This window comes from Amblyomma mixtum, chromosome 2 (assembly GCF_055824585.1).
Source record: "Amblyomma mixtum isolate Tamu chromosome 2, ASM5582458v1, whole genome shotgun sequence".
Taxonomy (NCBI): domain Eukaryota; kingdom Metazoa; phylum Arthropoda; class Arachnida; order Ixodida; family Ixodidae; genus Amblyomma; species Amblyomma mixtum.
In genome coordinates this window covers 280061393-280082480 of record NC_143013.1, presented here as the reverse complement: position 1 = coordinate 280082480, position 21088 = coordinate 280061393, and the positions used below count along the sequence as shown (strand labels likewise).

The 21088-nt window shown below is 44.2% G+C and overlaps 1 protein-coding gene across 1 annotated transcript in view; it reads right to left on the bottom strand.

Moving 5' to 3' along the window:
* LOC149364141 (uncharacterized) overlaps positions 1–13183 on the bottom strand; it is a 37874-nt gene extending 24691 nt beyond the window's left edge. Inside the window, exons 1-7 of the mRNA XM_089568641.1 lie at positions 13018–13183; positions 6712–6883; positions 5549–5610; positions 4199–4370; positions 2232–2335; positions 1334–1505; positions 587–648 (exon numbers count right to left, since the gene is read on the bottom strand). Coding sequence (XP_089424767.1) covers positions 587–648; positions 1334–1505; positions 2232–2335; positions 4199–4370; positions 5549–5610; positions 6712–6883; positions 13018–13066 — 793 coding nt within the window. The 5' untranslated portion in view covers positions 13067–13183. The remainder of the gene's footprint in view (positions 1–586; positions 649–1333; positions 1506–2231; positions 2336–4198; positions 4371–5548; positions 5611–6711; positions 6884–13017) is intronic.
* Between the last annotated feature and the right edge of the window lie 7905 nt (positions 13184–21088).

Genomic DNA, 21088 nt, shown 5'->3' with positions numbered 1-21088 from the left:
GCTGTCGTTATTTTGGTCGAACTGAATTTATAGATCAATCAATCAATCAATCAATCAATCAATCAATCAATCAATCAATCAATCAATCAATCAATCAATCAATCAATCAATCAATCAATCAATCGATCGATCGATCGATCGATCGATCAATCAATCAATCAATCAATCAATCAATCAATCAATCAATCAATCAATCAATCAATCAATCAATCAATCAATCAATCAATCAATCAATCAATCAATCAATCAATCAATCAATCAATCAATCAATCAATCAATCAATCAATCAATCAATCAATCAATCAATCAATCAATCAATCAATCAATCAATCAATCAATCAATCAATCAATCAATCAATCAATCAATCAATCAATCAATCAATCAATCAATCAATCAATCAATCAATCAATCAATCAATCAATCAATCAATCAATCAATCAATCAATCAATCAATCAATCAATCAATCAATCAATCAATCAATCAATCAATCAATCAATCAATCAATCAATCAATCAATCAATCAATCAATCAATCAATCAATCAATCAATCAATCAATCAATCAATCAATCAATCAATCTCTTACCTCTTTCTGAGGCTCCTCTATATTCAGCTCTGAAGAATTCTTGCCTTGGCGAAACTTTTAACCTGAAATAGTTGACCCCCAAGTGCCTCTCTAAGTCACTCAAATAATCAAGGTCATCGCAACACTGTGAAAAGAATGATCAAACTGCCATTCAAATCCCTCTAGAAGACATCGAAATGATTGAGCCGAGCTACGAACCAGCTGCGCCTGCATTCCTTCCTAATCACGAAGGAAAAATTGCAGGCTTCTGTCACCGCAGTATGTTTTCATTGCTGATTTTGATCATAATGCCACGTATCATTGTAGTGTCCGTTCGTTCGCGCAAGGCCGCAGGAAAGGGGTGTTATCATTTTTGTTCGTGACGCGAGAAGCGACCGGACTAATCTCGATTGATCACAGCCATTCCGAGCTGCGTCTACGTGTTTCCAGATTAGTCTAGATGATCTTGACCTGTTATCTCGAAGTTTCCTTCCCGGTTTTAAATTGAACGATGCCGCGAGCATATTTTGATGCCTACATTCCAAAGCATGCGTTTAGGTAACTGAATAGGGGCCCGAAGATGCCGTACCATCTTTTTGCGGGCGTAGATGTACTAAAATCGTACACAAAACCTTTTGACCTGTGGATGCGAGGTTTTTGACATGTAATCAGAGAAGCTTGTTAACTTGAAAAAAAAAAAAATCTATGCTTATGTATGCTGGCCAACTGGTCTGGCGGTGTCTGAAGGTGACAGAAGGCGACGCTCACCCCCTTCTGTTGGGTGCTTCGAAACGCAAGAAGGCGTGGTCGAAGTTGTGTATCTTTGCCATGTAGCACGCCGTGCAGAGGTCGTAATCATCACACACAGTGCACTTCCAGCGTGGTCCGACAATGCCACGTTCGTTGCAACCGTCGCAGTTGATTCCGGGGAAAGTGGTGCCTGCCGGGGAACAAAAGAAGGTGATACGACTCTGTACGTCGGCAATCTCGTATCAAATTTTATAATAAAACGGAAAGGTATGCTTGCGGCTCTTTGCAAAACAACATTTCTATATCCCACACAACTTCTTAATACTAAAGTTGTGCTGCTCAGTAAGGGCAAGCATTCGGCCTGGAAGTGCTGCGGACTCTGCACTTCTATGTGTTCTGCAGAAAGTTCATGGACATAAAACCTGCTCTTACTTGGAAGGCGTGAGTTAGGAGTATCATCCTAGGGTGAATAAAGCTCTTTTGACATTCCACTCGTCGCACTCTGAACTCCTGAAAATAGCAATCGCTAAACAATATTTTAAACTACCATAGATGCGACACGGGAACAGACGCGCATTGTGTTAGTGTGATCACTAAAAATTTCAACTATAAAAAAAACCAAGTTTCTGTCGACGACCACCATACCTAGGCATTTAAGTCGGCACTGCCATGAAAGGAGTGTATATATGCCTGAACAAGAAATAAAAAGAACAGTTTGAAGTTAGCGTTCGCTCTGTCTTTTCCGTCTTCGTTTTTTCTGTGTGCCTTCAAGTCCTCAAGAAGGAAACACGAGATGATCTAACTTTCATGGCTCCTGTGGTCGATTAGCTGGACTTCTTCGTGTGTTAGAGAGAGGGGTTTGATCGAAACATGTCCTGGGTTGATCACTTTTTTGCGTTATGATATACTCTCTTACCTTCATCAAAAATAGGTTCGACTGGTAAGCCGCCGGATCTTTCTCTCGGAGCGACTCTTATTCTGTAAGGAATGAGAAAGTCAACCTTATATCTTTCTTTCAGGCTAAGAGTTTCTTTCCGTTAGGAAATACTTTTGAAATGCAGATGCCTGGCATCATGCTCGTATAGAAGGGGGTCTGCCAAGCGAGTGAATGAAGGAAATAGAGGAAGATTTATTGCCAGCAGAGAGGAGATGTTGACCAGGGCAAAATGTGTCTTTGGTTTGGTGTTTCACTTTGAAGAAAGGGGAAGGGAAAATTCCAGAAAGCGTGAGAAAGCGCAGACGGGGGCGATAATTGCTTAATAAAGTTAACTTCACACACGGTGTTCAAGACAAAATACACTTGTGCGCAGACGCATCATATACTCATATGTAAAAGCAGGTTTCATGAATGCCACAGAAGCACATCTCGTACGTGGCTTGTAAAGATTAATATACCGTTGAACCTCGTTATTACGAATTTGAAGGGGCCCGACGATTAGTTCGTTATAGCGGTAACTTCGTTATATCCCGTGTTTACCGAGCTTCAAAGCAAAATGTGTCTTTGGTTTGGTGTTTCACTTTGAAGAAAGGGGAAGGGGAAATTCCAGAAAGTGTGAGAAAGCGCAGACGGGGTGATAATTGCTTAATAAAGTTAGCTTCACACACGGTGTTCAAGACAAAATACACTTGTGCGCAGACGCATCATATACTCATATGTAAAAGCAGGTTTCATGAATGCCACAGAAGCACATCTCGTACGTGGCTTGTAAAGATTAATATACCGTTGAACCTCGTTATTACGAATTTGAAGGGGCCCGACGATTAGTTCGTTATAGCGGTAACTTCGTTATATCCCGTGTTTACCGAGCTTCAAAGCGGAATTGTTATTCCTTCGTTACATCCAGTATTTCATTATAAACCGCTTCGTTGCAACGAGGTACGACTGTATTCACGGGCACGTAGGAATCACTCCACAGCCTTAAATTGACAATCAGGAGAACTCCATCCACCTTTTGCTCTAAAAATCGATTCTTTGGCCGTTTCTTCCTATATCGACGTTTGTCCCATAGCTAAGGATTTAAATTTAAATTTTTCTTCCCCCGGTCGATTAAATCTTGCGTCGTCAAGACGGACGGGAGCTCCGTGATCCCCGTTTGTAAGTGAATGTCACTGTAGTGTAGCCTTACAGATCCGCGTGCGATAAACTCTCTCGACGCACCGCAGTTGCTTGCGAAAACTGCCTGTAGTGGCGACGCGGTATTTCATTTTTTTCGACTTTTATAGCTTACTAAACGTCCGTTTTCAGTCAGTGTACCATCGTTTTGGTGAAAACGTGCTAATATATCAGTACAGCCCTACTTCTGTTTATCCCATGTTCAGCATTCTTGGACTAAAATTTTGAATATTGGAAATCTGTAAGGTACTTGCACAGAAATTCTTCCGATATGTTGCGAAATCTTTCTTTTATAGTGTTTCCACTGCTCGCATCGAGCAGTAAAGACTAGCGTAAAGAAACCTAAGGGGAACGCTTTTGACAATAGCAAAAACGTGAATAGCAAGAAATTTCTAGCCTGCCGACGGGAGATCTGCGAATATGTTGATTGTTATAAAAAAATCTTACAATATATTAGAAATTGCGCTCATAAACTCTTTCCCGTTCAAAAATACTTTCGTCCGGAATTGTTGGGTATGCCAGTGCCGCTTTAACACACGCTTCAGAGGCGGCCATCTAGCCCGGTGTTGCACATAGTTTAAGTACACGTAAACATTCCCGACACAGCCTTAACACTTTCTTCTAAGACCGACACGCAGTGTTTGTAATTTTTTCAAATGTTTGTTCTTGCGAAGTTTTATCGAAATAAGCGAAGAACAGTTGCGATATCCCAGCTCTTCTGTTCAGTGAACATCACAGGAGACAAAGCAAAAACATGGGCAAACGCTCACGCGGATGCACCAGGAACGTCGACTCGCAGGAACATGTGGTCGAGGTCATGCTCTCCTCCCTTGTAGCATGCGGTGCAGAGGTCGTAGTCTACACACAGTGCGCACTTCCACCGCGCACCGGCTATGTTACGCTGCCCACAGGCGTCGCAGTTAATTCCCGGGAACTTGAAAACTGGGAAATAGGCATGGTAGCAAAAAAAAAAAAAGAAAACATTACTCTAAATATATTGATGTGACCAGTAGGGGTGTGCCATGAAAAACTCACAATTTTATGTATTCAGCTTCGAATCTTAGTGTAGCTCATTTCTAGTGGAGATTCTATGACTAACACAACCATCTAGTTGCAACAAAGAGTTGACGGGATAGTTAGTTCTGCATGGTAAATATAGAGCGCAAGGCACAAGACATGGAACAGAAATAGCGAAAGGCACATACGGGCGCTGACTATCAACTGAATTTCACTTCGGAGGCACAAACAATATGCAGTCGAAGAAGGGGGCGGTACATGAAGAGATGGCTACGCGATCACCGGATTTCAGTGTAGTCATGTCAATGACTATACGATGAGAGCGATAAAACCGGTATAAGCCGTGAGGTGTAGACGGCCGTCACGCAAATAACAAAAAAAAAAGAGTAATATGAAATGTAGTGCTCAAAAGTGGCCAAAAGGGGCTGTAAAATGAAAAACAAAGAACTTTAATAATTAAACACTATTTAAGAAACGTAAAAGATTACGAGGAAGGTGACCACACTTAGAACGGACGCCCAGCCGCGCCAGGGTCTTGTTTGGACCAAAACAGAGAAGGTGGGCGTTTACACTGTTGTTTGGCACGAAGAATTTCGAGGGTTTCGATCACCTGCCTGGTTCTATGATCTCGTCCTTTTCCGATAATGGCACATTCTACAAATGCAGTAAGGCTTGCTCTCCAGAATTCAAATAATGTGTCATTATCAGAAAAGGACAAGAATTTTTAACGTCGTGCGCCTACCTTGAGTTATACTATACCTCTGCACGCAGCCTCAGAAGCGACACGGTTCTGATGGCGTCTCATTTGTGAGGAATCAATCATCAGCGTCCACCCGAGAGTAGCCGCGCGGCTGTTAATAAGGGCAGGTACATAACTTCTTCGGATCGTCGTTTTTTTTTTTTTAGAAAGCTTCCACCTCATCAACGACTTGAACTTGGATCATCCCCTGTCCTGGGCAGTCGCTCCGATAACCTTACCGTGTATCAATTTGGCTGCGCTCAGGAGGGCACTGGCACGTAGTCGCTCGGTTAATCGAAATATATTCAACTGTGGGGAATCCGTTTAAATACATTGCACGAATATTGTGTTTTTTAGAACTTACCATTTTCCGCGTTACTGTCAAATGGTACCCAGGCCGGATGTTTTCTCGGGGCCACCATTTTACTAGAAAAATAAGAATCCAAGCTTAAAAACCTTTACCCTTTGTTATTCACGTGTTTATATCTTGTCCCTATATCAACAAAATAAAAAGTCAATGAACAGGACAAGCAGCAGGATGTGGCTCTATCGTGAGTGGCCGTGACGAGACAAGGCACGAAACAACAGGAAGGGTCCTCTCACTCGCTAGTAGGAGGTCAAATGTCGAAATGTGACTCATGAAACTTCACCTTATTTCTTCATTCAAGCCTTATCACTAGTTCAGACGCTGCACAGAGATCACCCACACGTTGTAAATATGGCGCGGCTTCATTTAAACAACCACGCAAACTGCATGAAACACCACCGTTCCGGAATACTTGCCGGAAGCGCTCAGCGTCAGTTCTGTGTACCTGAAGACTTCCATTCAGATCAAGTACAATGGTGCTCTGTTTTTCGCGCTTTAACTCAGCGGTACGATGTCGAATTGGCGACATTCAGATTTCTCAAACTTGAGTGCAGTAACAAAATTTTGCTATTGTCTTTTGAATGTCGGTACATTAGATCCTAACCTCCTTCTTCAAGTTCAGTTTAGCATAATGTAGAGGTAAGGATTTTTTTCTTGGATTCCTTCATCATTTAAGAATTTTTATCTCCGGTGTATTTGTTTTCATTTTTTACTTTCTTGCCCTTGTAATGCGAATTTAATGTCCTCTATTGCCTAAATGTTTACTGTGTTTTTATTGCGCATTCTTGCTGTTATTGTAAAAAAATTAGATCTTTCTAAAACAGCCTTCCCTTCAGTAATGCCCCAGGCGATGCAGGTATTCTGCAAATAAATTAATAAATAATTCAACTTTATGAAATTAATAAATAAGTCAGGTCCTGCTGAGCCCTCCGCAGATACTTTCTACCAGCGCTTAGAAAAAAGATAGAAATAAGGCGTGGAATGTTAGTTACCACCTTGACGTATCATATAGTGCTCGCCAAAGCACAGCCAATCGGAGGTTTATCGTAAGTGCTGCTTGCAGTGCTGCTCTATATATAAATAATGTATAATTGGTAATGGTGCCTCCTAGCATATCTGCCTCGTACAGATCGCTTCACAAAATATAAATGAATACTCACGCAATTCCACCTGGTACGTCCACCCGCAGGAACATGTGGTCCAGGTTATGTTTGCCTCCCACGTAGCAAGTGGTACAGAGATCATAGTCAACACACACTGCGCACTTCCAGCGCGTTACAGTTATGGGACGCTGGTCACAGGAGTCACAGTAGATTCCTTGGAACTTGATGGCTGTTAAAAGGCATGGGAATGCTAAGGGTTGCTTGCTACCAATAAATTAGCGTCCCCAATAATATCTTTTCGTTTGCGCCTTTTAATTATTAACATTCGGCCTTGAATCCTGGTGCAGTCAGTTGCGGTTGAAAATTATATATAGCGTATATAGCGAGTATATACGTATATAGCGTATATATACAGACGTGTATAGCGACTCGCCATAGTTTGGCGCAAACTAAAACAAAGCAGCAATAAATGTAGCAGCTCTCCCCTGGACAGCACAATGAATGCTTCCATGTAGGATATCAGCATCTGGACTAAATTCCAGATTATGTGCGAATGGTGAGGTTTAACGTCGTCAAACGGCACCCGGGTTATGTAGGACGCCGCATTGGAGGGATCCAGATTAACTGAGAGCATGTGGGGTTCTTTAATGCGCGCTGACATCGATTAACACATGGGCGTTTCTGTATTTCGTTTCCACCGAAATACGGCCTGGATCGATACAGCGACCTTGTGAACAGCAGCCGAAATCCAAGGTCCCTGGATCATCCCGGCCGGTTCCAGTTTTAAGCATGAAATGCTTTTAGCTCCCGTTGTCGGCAGTGTGGTGACGTCACGCCGAGACCGAGAGCCATCATCAGGGCACTGAAATCCACTCATCCGGGCACTGAAATCCACTCATCCGGGCACTGAATTCCAGTCATCCGGGCTCTAAAACGAGAACATCCGGGCACCGTACGAGACTTAACGAGATTTAACGAGACTCTCTAAGCCCTCCTACGCGACCGGCATGCAAGCGCCGGTTGGTCTCCAAACGAGACAAAAAATAACTGCTGCCAGTGCCTTCTCAATGTTTATCAAGATATCAGTGGAGCTGTGGGTTTGATAATGCACGGAATTATAATATCCGATTTCTAATAACGCGTGCAAAAAGCACATAAATGCCATGTTGCACTTCGTTGTCGTACGTGATCCGGGGGAGAAGCGCTGCGTTCAAAGGGCAAGGCATCGCGCCGACCGGGTGGTGGCGTTCCTCCCTTCCTTTACGGTGCGGTTCGGGTGTCCACCGAGATGGCAGAGAATTACTGCGCCATTTCCTTTCCTCAAAAAACCTTGCGTTCAAATGGCAAGGCATCGCGCTGAACGGGTGGTGGCGTTCCTCCCTTCCTGTACGGTGCGGTTCGGGTGTCCACCGAGATGACATTAGGCCCGTAAACATTTCATGCTTACTCTACTCTCGTTTACGGGAGAGGCAGACATTTTTTATTGCTAACTGTTGAAGCTCTCCTGCGAAAGTCGGGCCAAAGGTTTTTAAAAATACTGCTTCGTGATGCAAGAATATAACTTAAACAGGAATGTTGATAGTAATCTGAGGCCACTAGAAGGATAATAGGATTTCATTGGAATGAGCTCCCAAATATAAATAATGTACTTTCAAATTCCAGGAGGTGTGCAGGAGGTTTCAATGAGACTATTTCATTTCATTTCATTTATTGGTTTTGTTTGGCCAGTACAGAGACTGCAAACAAGGGAGAGCAAGCTAAAGGCGCCTAGTAGCGCCTGACTGAGGCCTGCCCTCCCCATGTAAAAAAAACAAAAACAAAAACAAAGTGGCACTTGGCAATGGTACAAAGTTTTCGTAAGTAACAGAAACTAGAAAAGCAGCGGATATACTGACAACGAAACAGAGATCAGGCATGCATAGAGCTAAGCACAACAAAACTAAGATCAAAACATAGCAAAGACAATAACTGATTAGGTAAAAACACACCACAACTAGCTATAACAAAAATATTCATGAACAGTTTTCCTAAATCTGACCTCGGACATATTTTGTAGTGACAATTCTGTTAAATATGGATAGGTGTTTAATGTATGAGGAATTATGTGAGTTAGTTTTTGGAACCCATAGTTTGTACGGGATTTTGATGCATGGTATTGAGGGTGCCTAAGACTGTATGCTGTTTGGGCAATTAAATATGTGCTCTCGAAAGTCTGCCAGTTTCTTTTCATAAGGTTTCTGATATAAACAGCAAGCTTCTTGTGGTAAGCGGCCGTGATGGTTAGCAGTCTATGGTTGAGGAAGGAAAGACCCGTGCTCTCACTGTAATGTAAATTATCAATCGCTCGTACAGCTCTTTTTTGTAAAGTAAGTACTTTCACAAGATTGGTTGAGGTAGTCGTTCCCCAGATCAACAAACAATATTGTACATGCGAAAAGACTAGAGAGAAATAAATTTGTAGTTTGAATTTCCGAGGCAGTATTGTGCGAAATTTATTTAGGATACCAACAGAGCGAGCCATTTTAGTGCAAACGTAGTTTACATGATCTGTCCAGAGTAAATGTTCTTCAAAAATGACTCCAAGGAACATTGTAGAGCTGACACGAGTTATAGGAGCTTGTTCGAAGTGAATTTGGAAGTTGTTCGGAACTTCCTTATTTTTGGCTCTAAACAGTATGTACTTTGTTTTCCTGACATTAAGTTCTAACCTATTTGATTTTAACCAAACAGACAATTGGGATAACCAACTATTGGAGGCTGCTTGCAAAATATTACTATCTTGCCCTGAAAAAAATACGTTAGTATCGTCTGCATAGATTATAATGTTGTCTGCTGGACGAAGGTTGACGATATCATTAATATATAGTAAGAACAACGTTGGTCCTAGAACGGAGCCCTGTGGCACACCAGACACAATCTGACCGATCCCAGATGAAATACCGTTAATGATAGTTGTTTGAGATCGGTTGTCAAGGTAGCTAGCAAATAAGGTTAAAGGAACGCCGCGTATTCCATAACACTGCATTTTTTCAAGCAATATCTTATGGTTAACGGAGTCAAACGCTTTCCTCATATCAAGGAATATGCCAACTGTTAGCAGTTTATTTTCTATGTTTTCAATTAGCTTTTCTTTGATTTCCAGTAAGGCGGCCTCAGTTGTTTTGTTTTTTTGAAATCCGTACTGTTGCTTGGAGATGACATGGTTTTTCTCGAGATATTGAGAAAGACGTGTGTTGATTGCAAGTTCTGCAATCTTAGAAAAAACTGAAAGAACGGAGATCGGCCGATAATTATTTAAATCATTAATGTCACCCCCTTTGTGAATGGCAGTGACACGAGCGTAAAGCAATGACAGGACAACGTGAAAGCTTTGGCAAATTGTTTCAGCATTATCCAAAGGACGTGAAAGGGAGGTGGCACACAGACAGGGTGCCTCTTTTCCTAGGGTACATTCTCGTTCCACGTTCCGATAACGTTAAAAGAATGCAAGAATGGCATTGTTTTTGAACATAAAGGTTCAGTCTAAGTGTTTGCGTTTTTTTTAATGATTTGCAGCCAGTGCAGAACCACTGCCCAGCGAGGAGAGAGAGAAAGGAATTATAATGAGGGAAGGTGGATAGATGCTTGAAACAAACATTTGTAGCTGGGATTTCCCGAATATTGCGGAAAAGACGTTTCCAGTAAGGCAACTCTGAAAAACCTTTGGCTATGTATCACTTCTTCTTATTCATGCAGCTTTGTTATTGCAACTTTTCGGGTACGCTTGAAGATTTAAATCTAACTGAGTCCATTTCATTTCAACACAATACATATAATAGCGCGATTTAAATTAAGCCATCATTTGTTTAGCGAACGCCACGAACGCTTGTTTAGTTTCCGCAGCATTGAACAGCTTCTTTTTTTCAGTGGTTACGTTTGCACCACATGTGCATCAATAATGAAGGTTCTAGGTGTATTTTTTCAACTATGCACCTGTCAAATATTTGATATACTCGAGCAGTTTCTGTCGTGCCTTTTTATCGCTGAGAGAAAAGAGGGCCCTGGTGCGTCAAGGCGAACCAATGGTTTTCGAGAATATATGCTTTCGGTTGTAAACGTTGAGCAAGGGAGTGCTAAAACGCCTTTATTAGCAACGCATAATTGTGCATCTAACACTACCAGCCTTGCTTCAAATACCCCAGATTTTGCTGATCGCGAGGCGTGTTTTGGCACAGTGCTGAACACCTCAAGTCTGACCCCCTGATGGTTTGAGCCAAAATTTGCGAGAAGTCCATGAAATCGCGCTTTACAACTTTATGGTCTCATAACTACCAGGACATCGAGAAGTTGCACTTCTCATTGCCTCTTAAGACGTAAAATGTTTGCCATTGTTTCTGTTGTTGCACGCGAGTCCCTCCTGTTTTTATCTCCACATCGCAATGGGCTGCATGGGCTGCATTATGTTCGCTCCTTTGCTTCAGAATTATTCCCAAGCTTGTTTTTACTCGGTTCACAGTTTCATGTATACAGCAATTACGATGTACAGTCGGGGACAAAAGTCTCCGGACCACGTGTTCCTCAAACGAAGCTTACAGCTCTACTACCAGACAGCGGCTGGAGACCGCACGTGTGGAGATGAAAGAACAAAAAATTAACTTTTACCTTCACAAGTGTGGTCTCCAGCCGTCGACTAATAGCAGAGCTATCGGCTTTTTTAGAGGAACATGTGGTCCGGAGACTTTTGTCCCCGACTGTACGTTGTACAGCGTGAGTATTTTTTTTGTATACCCACCCACTCCCCCCCCCCCCCCCCCCCTCTATAGAGGTCGTCTGAGTGATACCTAGGATTTGCCACGTGACACTGAAGTCTGCAGGTACTCAAATCTACCGTACCCAATAATTCTGGACAAAAGCGTTTTTGGGAGAAAAACCTTTTACGAACGCAATTTTTCAAACACAGATTTCACTATAACAATCAATATATCCAGAAATCACCCGTCGGCAGTCTTTAATTTTTTTTTCTATTAAGGTTTTTATCGTCAAAACCGTTCCCCATTGGTTTTCTAAGGCAGTTTTGGCTGTTCGATGCGATACATGGAAACATTTTTTAAAGAAATATTTTGCTGCATATCAAAGAATGGACCAGTACCTTCAATATTCCGTAAAAGTATCTTACAAAATCAATTTTTAAAATTTTGAAAAATTTTTGTTCAAAATTGCTGGACATGCATGGAAATACTGCGCAGGACATGTTTACGCAAGAAGCTATCTTAAATACTTCAAATTCTTATTAAGAGTCTTACCTCCGGCTCTCACTGCTCTTCGCCTGGGGGACACCTTAACTCTGAAATAAAAAAAAAAACCTGTTCTTTAGAAGCCCACACATGCGTCAGACTGATTAGAAGCACTGTATCACAAAATGAACATGTTCTCCTATCACGTAGCTCCGACACCAACGTAATCATTTCAAAAGAAAGAAACAAGTAACTTTGTGGACATGAATCAGGTGTGCATATCTTGGTGATAGCATGTCACGGCAACATATTCCACATGCGACAGAGGGCCAGAACTTGTGCATGCGGTGAGTGTGCACCCATATGCTCACATTCTCCTAGTTAGGAGCCCCTGCCAGTGACTAACATTGAATATAAAATGTAGGCACCTTATACATGGTGAAAGGAGAAATGAACAATTAACCATTACAGGCACTGCGTACCCCAACGTCTACACTGGTAAATCGCAGCTTTGTAGGGGAGTGCGCCGCAGCTAGCGGTTATGTTCTTACCTGGGGCAATTTTAGCGCTGTTTGTAGCTCAACTAGAGTCCAGCGATTGCAGTAAAAAATATAATTTTATCAAGACAGTGAGCTCGATCGACATACTCGTGCGAAAATTTTGTTACCCGCAAAATTATCCTGTCTTTCCTTGAGTTTCTAGCTCCATATGTCTTCTTCAATGAAATTATGTGATCACCAAATTCCGCGACTACTCACTTGAAGAATTCAGGTGCTTCTCTGTTTCAACTTGAAGCTGTTTTGACACTGTGCGGCGCCAAATTTTCTCTTTTCTCTCATTGGCGCGTTCATCTTCGCGTTCTCCCTGTAAATTACTTGTAGCCATTCGATCATGGAGCAAGCCCCCTGACTCAATTTGTTATCACACGTAATCAAGAAAAATTTAATTATCTAGTCGTTTATCATTTTAAATGTTTTGAATTGCCATTTATGTATTCGAAACACCCGGGTGTTTCGATGTGATTTTACTTCAAAAATGTTATTGTTTTCTGTTTTTTAATTGCGCATAAGGTGACCATTCCAAAATTAATTCTACGCTTTTAACACTGGACACAGCAGTGACGCGAAGAAAAGTGAAAACCAATGCTCACGCTGTACCACCGGGCACGTCGATGCGCAAGAAGACGTGGTCGAGGCCATGCTTGCCTTTCCTGTGGCAGGCAGTGCATAGGTCGTAGTTGAAGCATACTGCACATTTCCAACGCGGTCCAACGATTTGTGGCTGGTGACAGGCGTCGCAAGAAACGTAATCAAACGTCACACCTATAAGAGATCGATGAAAGAAGAAAGAAAACCCAGAATTGTAACCAATGTGGAATAGTAAGTTTTTGCATGAGTGCTGACTAATTCTCAGTGGTTATTCGCGACTTATAACGTATGGGCTGTAGCGAGCAGAGAACGCTTAAATAGAATTAAATAAGCAAGTTTTTTTTTCCACTTCAACGTCGAGCTGGAAAAGATATTAAAGGGGCTCTGAAAGGGACTCTAGTGACGTTGCGGTATGCTTGGCATCTTAAAGCACGCCGCTTCACGAATATTGTACAGCACGAATTTTTTTGGTGCGCTTTGTAGAAGCGGAGTTACCTGTAGTCAAAGATTGAATTTTAGCTTGTTCTCTGCTTTACCTCCCCTCTCGTCGCTTTTTGCACGCTGGAAGGTCGGCACTCCTCCCCGGCTCTACCTCCGTAGGCGGAGCTTCTTGACCCGTCGGAGCTACGCGACTTATTGGCCGCGACCATGGTAGCTGCCTGAAGTCTGAAAGAATCTAACCAATAGCCATCTCTCAACTCGTATACGCTGGTGTGAGCGACGGAGGAGGGTGCGAGCATGAAAAAGGCGCCGGGAAAGGCTCGCCAACTTTCGCGCCTGATTGTGGGTTCACTGCTGCGTGTAGCGGTGTATTACTTAGCTCGGGTATTCATGACAGCACAATGCGTGATTCAGCAAGTTGATAGGTTCTTTTCGGAAGGTGTTTCAGAGCCCTTTAAGGGGACAAAATGTCCGCTAGTGGTAACCTACATGGAAAAATTGCACAGGCGATCATTTCACGTACATTTCACGTTTACAATGGTCAGATTTCCATTGCGTGTTTGAATTTGACTTCGCCGTCGCTTTTTTTTTTCGGTGATGCATAGGCTTGTGGTAAGTCGAGGCTTGTAGTTTATGGTAAAGTTACTGCATAGGTTTCCAATGAAAGCCTCGTAGGGAGCCTATAAAGTAGCTCTTGTTCATGGAGGTAGGGGTGAGAATCTGAAGGATGAGGACGGGTGGTAGAGCTTCTGTAGAGTAAATTGGATGAAGGGTGGGTTGGAGTACGTGGGGATGGGTGAGCGGGTTGTGGGTGGAGGCTCGTTGGCGATGCCCGGAGGTCCACTCATCGGAGAGTTCTTCCGGTAAGCGGAGGCTTCATATGCACTGCATACGCAACACACAGATTTCTGGGGGAAACCGCACTATACTGCTGACACTGTAACAAAAAGCATGATTTTGCTTCATGTCAACGAAATATTCACTGAATGCGAGCTGTGCCCCTTTCCATGTGCCGCATACATGCACGTGGCCTTGAGCAGCTTTCAAATACCATGACGCATGTGGAGTATTTGCTGCCGACGACAATTTTTGTGCTTAAGCAGGCCAAGAAAAAAAAATTTTTACGTTTGCATTTCTTACGTTCGCAAGTTCTGTTGTTGAGATAGTGGCTGTAAATATCCTATTGGTCATGCATTACTATTTGTAAGAAGCGTTTTAATGTGTTAGTATTAGAACATCCATTAGTACAAAAACTGTCTGGCGTTGGCGGCGGCGTGTGGATCCTCGAGGGGACGAGGCAAAGTGAAGAGGGAAATGGCGAGAGGGAGAGGGCAGGTGGAAAGTAGAGAGAGCGAGATTTTGTGGGTGGTGATGGGCGGCGAGATTTAAACCACGGTCGCCAATCACAGTCGAAGGGTGGGGCGAGTGGTGAGAGGGGGTACTGCGTGACATGGTGATTGATAAACTGGATGACGTCACCCGCCAGTGTCAGAGGGGCCCGGAACGCTAATGCTAACTCATACTCTGCCGCTTGAATCGCTTTGATCGTCTGTGGCTTTCTTATTCGGTAAAAAGTTAACGTAACATAAGAGGAACACAGTTCACAGGAAACAGAACACACGGCGTTCTCTGTAAGAGATTACCTCCTTATGAATTTAGTGAATTGCTCTTAGCATTGCGCTTTTAATGTTAAGCCCTGCTGAGACGTCATTTTCTACTTTCGCAGAATGGGGCAAACGCAACCTCTTACAGCATTGATATTGAAAGAATAGAGACCGGGTACTCCTCTGAAGGGTTGTCTCTTAAAGGGCAACTGCCCACCTCCTGGTCGAAAATATTTTCTACCTCTCTGATAGCGAGGCATCGTCCCCGGAAGGCGCGGCCGTAAATATTTTTTGAAAAGACTCATTAATAGCGAAATTACAGCCATCGCAATCAAGCTACCTCGCCAAGCTCCTCTCCTTCCATTCCCTCCTCGAGATATTTCCTCTCGCCCCTCGTTGAGTAGGCTCCGCAAGGGAAAATCGCCCTTCCTCCTCCGATGTTTGCCGGAGGCGTTGTGTCTGGTGGAGTGCGTCACATGTCTACGTCATGGCGCCGCCTTGAAAATAATTCTTTTCTTGCTTTTTGCTACCCGGTCTATTTAGTGGGGGAGGGGGGGGAGGGAGTGGCGGGTCTCCCAACATTCTCTCTATTTTGCTTTTTGGATCTCCTCGCGGTGTTTCCTCGCGTTTATCTTTCTTTGCCTTCTTCACCCCAGTTGTGTTTGTTTGTTTGAAGCTTTTTCTTCACCTTCTCCGCTCCCTTCCCTGCCCTTCCTGGTTGGGTATGCAACAAAACTGCTTGACTCCCGTCTTGTACCAGCGTGTGTTCGTCCCCCGCTTCTCCATCGTCATTGTGCATTGCTTGGTGCGCGTGCCTTTGCTGCCTTGCTCCGCTGTGCACACACGTTTTTCCGCACTCCGTGCCTTTCGTGTTGTCTTAGACTGCTTGTCCTTGGCGACGTTTTTTTTTTTTTTTCGCGGCCGGCATTTGAGAAGTCAACACGTGCGTGGTTTCTCCCTGCGCTTTTGATGTTTTTGTTTTTTAAAGCTATTTTTTGCTGCTTCTGGCACCCTGTGCAGTCTTGCCCTTTGTCGGGCTCTCAGTTTCCGCTCCTCGATCTACGAAATAAATGTCCAATGGAAGGCCAGCGCCGGCCATGTCTGTCATTGTGTCCTGTCTTTCCCGCGCTGTTGTCCGAAGTTGTCAATGGACTCTTGTTTGTCATTATGATTCCAAAGTTCGCGATCGTCCTCGCACTGAAATGGACTCCGCCGTGCGTGAACGGCTGGAAGTACTGGCCCAACAAATGGACCCGTACGGCGACACACCCGTCCGGAGTTAGTGCCTTCCGCAAACCACCACATTCTTTACCGTTGTGTCTGGAAGGCCGATACGTTGGAGCCAAACACGCCTCAACTCATAATCTCCTGGCAATCTGTGCCGGATCGTGGCTCGACTCCAGTCGCTGCGTGCGCATCCAGCAACGAAACAGCGCCATTGCATTTTCTCTGCACACTGAACAATCGAGAGACGCGATCAGCTCGACCACTTCAACATGTCAGCTAGTGCATCCTTTCATACATCTCTCTTTTTTCGTCAGCGTCATCCCTAGTTTGCGAGCATCCTTTTCATGCCTGCACGTTTTTTCTTTTTTTTTTCTGCCCGTGAGGCGTCCCCACAGTATTACTTGTGGGCGACTCTGTGTGTATTTGTGTGCTCTGTTAGTCTGCGACCTTTCTTTCTGGAGCCGACAAAAACCAAGACAGCGGCAGTGTAGGCAAGATAAACGTGCGATAAGCAGTGTGCGTGCGGAGCGTTCGAGTGTGCGAGAGAGGGAAAGGCTCTACTACACATGACACGGCATATGCACAGAACACTCTCAAGCATACATGAACTGGCACAAGTAACTAAAACCTTGTTTTTGAGGGCTTGCATGGAGGAAAAAAAGAACTGGGCAGCGCAATCTGTTTCTCTTTCCTCCGAGATAATCAGTTTACTTCTGCTCACTGGCGCACAAGTAGACTCTTTTACCCCTGCAAAAAACTTACTCGTGCCCTACGACTGTAGACACTGCTACCTCTTCGTTACTTGTGCTGGACATTGACATAAAAGCTGCTGGATCCGTTTGCTGACCCTCGTTTGGTCTTATCAGGACAGCATATGTTAACCTTGGTGCGCGTATAAAACGCGAGTAGGGTTGTCAGAGCACTCGAATGGTGTGTTGAGAATAAATTAAAGTGGAAATCTAGCGGACTTGTTCTCTTTGGGATACAGTTTCTCTGCACTTGTCGCTCAAGTACCTCTGTTCCTTCACTTGAAAGCAAGCCCTTTCTGCGAAAAACAAACTTATTTGAAATTCAGTTTTATTTGGTCCAAGAGTACCACTCGAGAGCTCTAGATACCCGTGCTCACGGATGCACATTCGGCGGCCTTGGCTAACTCTCGTAATGTCTTCCTCACCATTGGTTCTTGAGACTGCCTCTCCGTATGGTTCAGTCAAGTATCCGCGCTTTGAAATGACCTTTATTCTGAAAAAAATATACCGAGGCCGTTAGGAGTTTGTAACGCAAATGGCCCAATGTCAGCTGGCTTTTCATCATGAATAAAACGAGATATATGACTTTCTTTATAGAGTAGACGTTCTAATATAACATCGCAGCTGTGGTTTAGCAGCACATCCGCTTCATATTCAGGAGGCGCTGGAAGGTGCAGGCTGAGAGGTGCTGGGATCGTATGGGGAAGCTACATTTTGTTACCGGTAGATGTCGAAAGGTACAGTGCTCCATTCTGGCTGAGACATGACATTTCAGCCATAATCATTGGAGGTCATCGTCACCGTCTTCAATCATCAGGGATCATCTTAACCATCTTCCTGCCACTGATGCTTTTTTACTCTTTCTCCCCCACTGATCACGAAAAAAGAGACATATTAGAGTCCATATATTAGCGCGGATGCTCTACCCAGTCACCCGCTGTAGCGGAGGCCGAGGATAATTCGTCTCGTATTCGACAAGTGCTGCCAGGTGGGGGAACTCCTGGGTGGCGGTGGGCTGCCCCTTTGTGCGCTGCTGGTAGCGGAAACACAACTGGAAACAATATGTCGTTGGTCTCCCCCTGCTCCGGTACGCACTTTTTTTAAAAATGAAACACCCTGTATGTATTACTAGGGGCTTGCTATACCTTGTACTTCTCGAGCTGTGTAGTGTTTATTGAGAAATGGAAGTGGAAGATATCAGATTCAAATAAAAGTTTCGAATCTCCTATTCACGAGAAACGCATCACTTCATTACTTCTCCCCACCAGCTATCACCGGTGCTGCAGCCTTTACGTGCCGACGGAGAGGAATAACGGTGGCTTATAGCGCCGGCGGCACGCTTCTTCAGTGAATTCTACAGCGGAGATGAATAGTACACTCTCTCCATCTTGAGAAGCAGAAGTTCGGTAGCACGAAGTCACGGCTGCAAGGTGGTTATGGCAGAACTGTCTGCCTCACTTCTTTACGTCGCCTGTGTGCGCTACCGGTGGTGGAATCGCATCGTCGCTGGTGGGAACTGCAGTGAAAAGTAGCACGCTCGTATGCACACTATAGCTATTATAGACCCCATATTCTGTAGTCTCCGCATTCTGTGGTACCGGTGAGGCGATGTGCTTTCACCCTCGGCAGCCCGCATAGGTAGTACAGCATAGGGCGAATATAGTACCGGACGTGCACTAGACTCTACAGTTTGTGGTAACAGCGCGTGCTACCAGTAAAACGCATCGCTGCTGGTGGCGGCTAAAATGAACACTAGCACCCATCCAATGATACAGAGGTAAGCAAGGACGTTAAAAATAATGTGCGATGTTTTATGCATGCCACGAAAAGCAGCATACTGCTAGTAGATGAATTTCCTCATTGTATACTTCATCCCATGACTAACTTGCCGCACTACCAAAGGCAGACATCTCCGCAGCCAGTAAGGAGAGCACGTTAAACGTGTTCGTCCGAACCTAGCCGTTTGCGTGTCGTCTGGTAGCGGCGCACACAGGTTTGGTTAGCAAAGAGTATAGAGCGACGCTGTCTACGTACCGTAAGCATATGAACGCTTACGTATGCTAAACGCACGCATTCTGCGGGGCATTATGCCATTTGTCACATTCGCACTTTTAGTTAAGCATATGCAGAGACGCGCCGATGCGCTCAGCTTAGTGGCGCCATCTCGTTGTTAGAGCGGGAAGCATTTTTCTCAACAAAACGACGCTCCTCTCTAGGACTAGAAGTGACAGAATCATGGCTTTAAACAAAAAAAAAGATAAAGCAAATTTATCCATCATGCGTTTTGTTGTAGGCGAGATGACAGGAAGCGAAAGCCCCGTGCCACGTTTATAGAGTGTGAACGCACTCAAAACGGCAGCAGAAACGATGAATTCAGTCCGAGGTGAGGTGTCCTGCTTCGAAGGGCGCCACCATTTGGAAAAGATGTTTTAGAGCACGCAAGAGTCGCGCACGATAAACTAGGGAAATAGCGAATTACGTACCGCGAATGTTCGTTAACATTCGATATAAAATAGCGTCTGGCGCATGCTCACTTAAAGCAGGCTATCCCGTATGCCCGTATGCGTATTCTATACTGACACTACATTCCACAGCGCCACAACGTTGCCTGTGCACTCATCGCAGCGTTGGTAGTGCGGCGAGGAACTACTGGGAAGGTGTACATGTAGCACATGACAGAATTCACACTTTCCATGCAAATTCTCAGTACTCACCCTTCACACTCCGGTGCATCGAAGCGCACGAAGGAATGCTCAGGTGTGTGCTTGCCGCTCAAATAGCACGCTGTGCAGAGGTCGTAGTCGTGGCACATGTTGCACTCCCAGCGCGCACCTATGATTGGATGCTGATCACATTCGTCGCAGACGACGTTGAAGAACATGATTGCTGTGTCGGTATTAAAAGTATATAATTAGCACTTACGATACCCCATGCTCCCCCTGAGGTCTCTGTATTAAGCTCTAATAGCGTGAAGAAGAACGCGGACCAAGGAAAAGACATGGCAACGACAGGCGCAGATTAGGGCTGGCAAGTCAGGAACGCAAGGAGATCGGCACAGATGGTTGGATCTTGTTTTGACGCAACACAGAGAAAAGAACCCGCAGTGAATCTGTGGTATAGTGAGACATATGGGGTAATTCGTTGCTGCACTAAGTTTAAACTGCGTTCACGAAGGCAGAAAAATGACTTCGCAGTAAGGGCCGAAAGATATGCCTTGAGCTGTTCAGTCGAGGAACTCGCATTGTCGAGAACCGAAAGAGGACAAGTTTTGAAGCCAGCGGCTGTCAATTCGGCAGCTATCACCGATTTCCGTGACGCTGTCGGCTTTACCAGCGTCCGGTTTCGTCTCGGCATGAATACAGAGTTCCCGTAACGTAAGGGTTCTGTATAATTACAGCCCTCTAAAACGTGAATTAATCTACCATTTTCAGGCAAAGAAAGGAAAGAGGAGGAGCTCGTTATGACATACATACGATGGAAGCCAACAGTCATCCAAATCAAGCAACGTAGAGGAATAAATAGGGGTGTTGAATAAAGGGACATAATGCACTGAGGGGAAATAATAGTATGATTATCATACCATTATTTCTCATTATTCATCACCACTAATTAAAAATAGAGAGAAAAGTACCCTATGCTTCTTGTTTTCATATTCCTACCATCCTTAGCCTCGGATGCCAACGTTCCTATCAAATGGCAATTCCTTAAGAAATTTGCTCCTTCCCGTAGACACACTGGCCATGACTGGCTGTTTTAATCGTTTATCATTTCCTTTTATATAGCCAATCTTCAGTGACTTTCTGGTGCATGTCTGTTTCCTGTTGTGTTACCCTCGGTGTAGCCTTAAAGAGACTCTAAAGAAAATCGCGAAATTAAGATAATGGATCGATTATTCCTCGGAAACACTGCTAGCGTTTTTTCGGAGCGAAAAATTGGCCGTGTTCCAGAGAAAAATTTCAAATTAAATCCCCGAAAACCCTCCACATTCAAACCGCCTGCGAAGTTTGCTCACGTCTAGATCTGGCTGGCTCTACGGCGATCCAGAGCGAAGT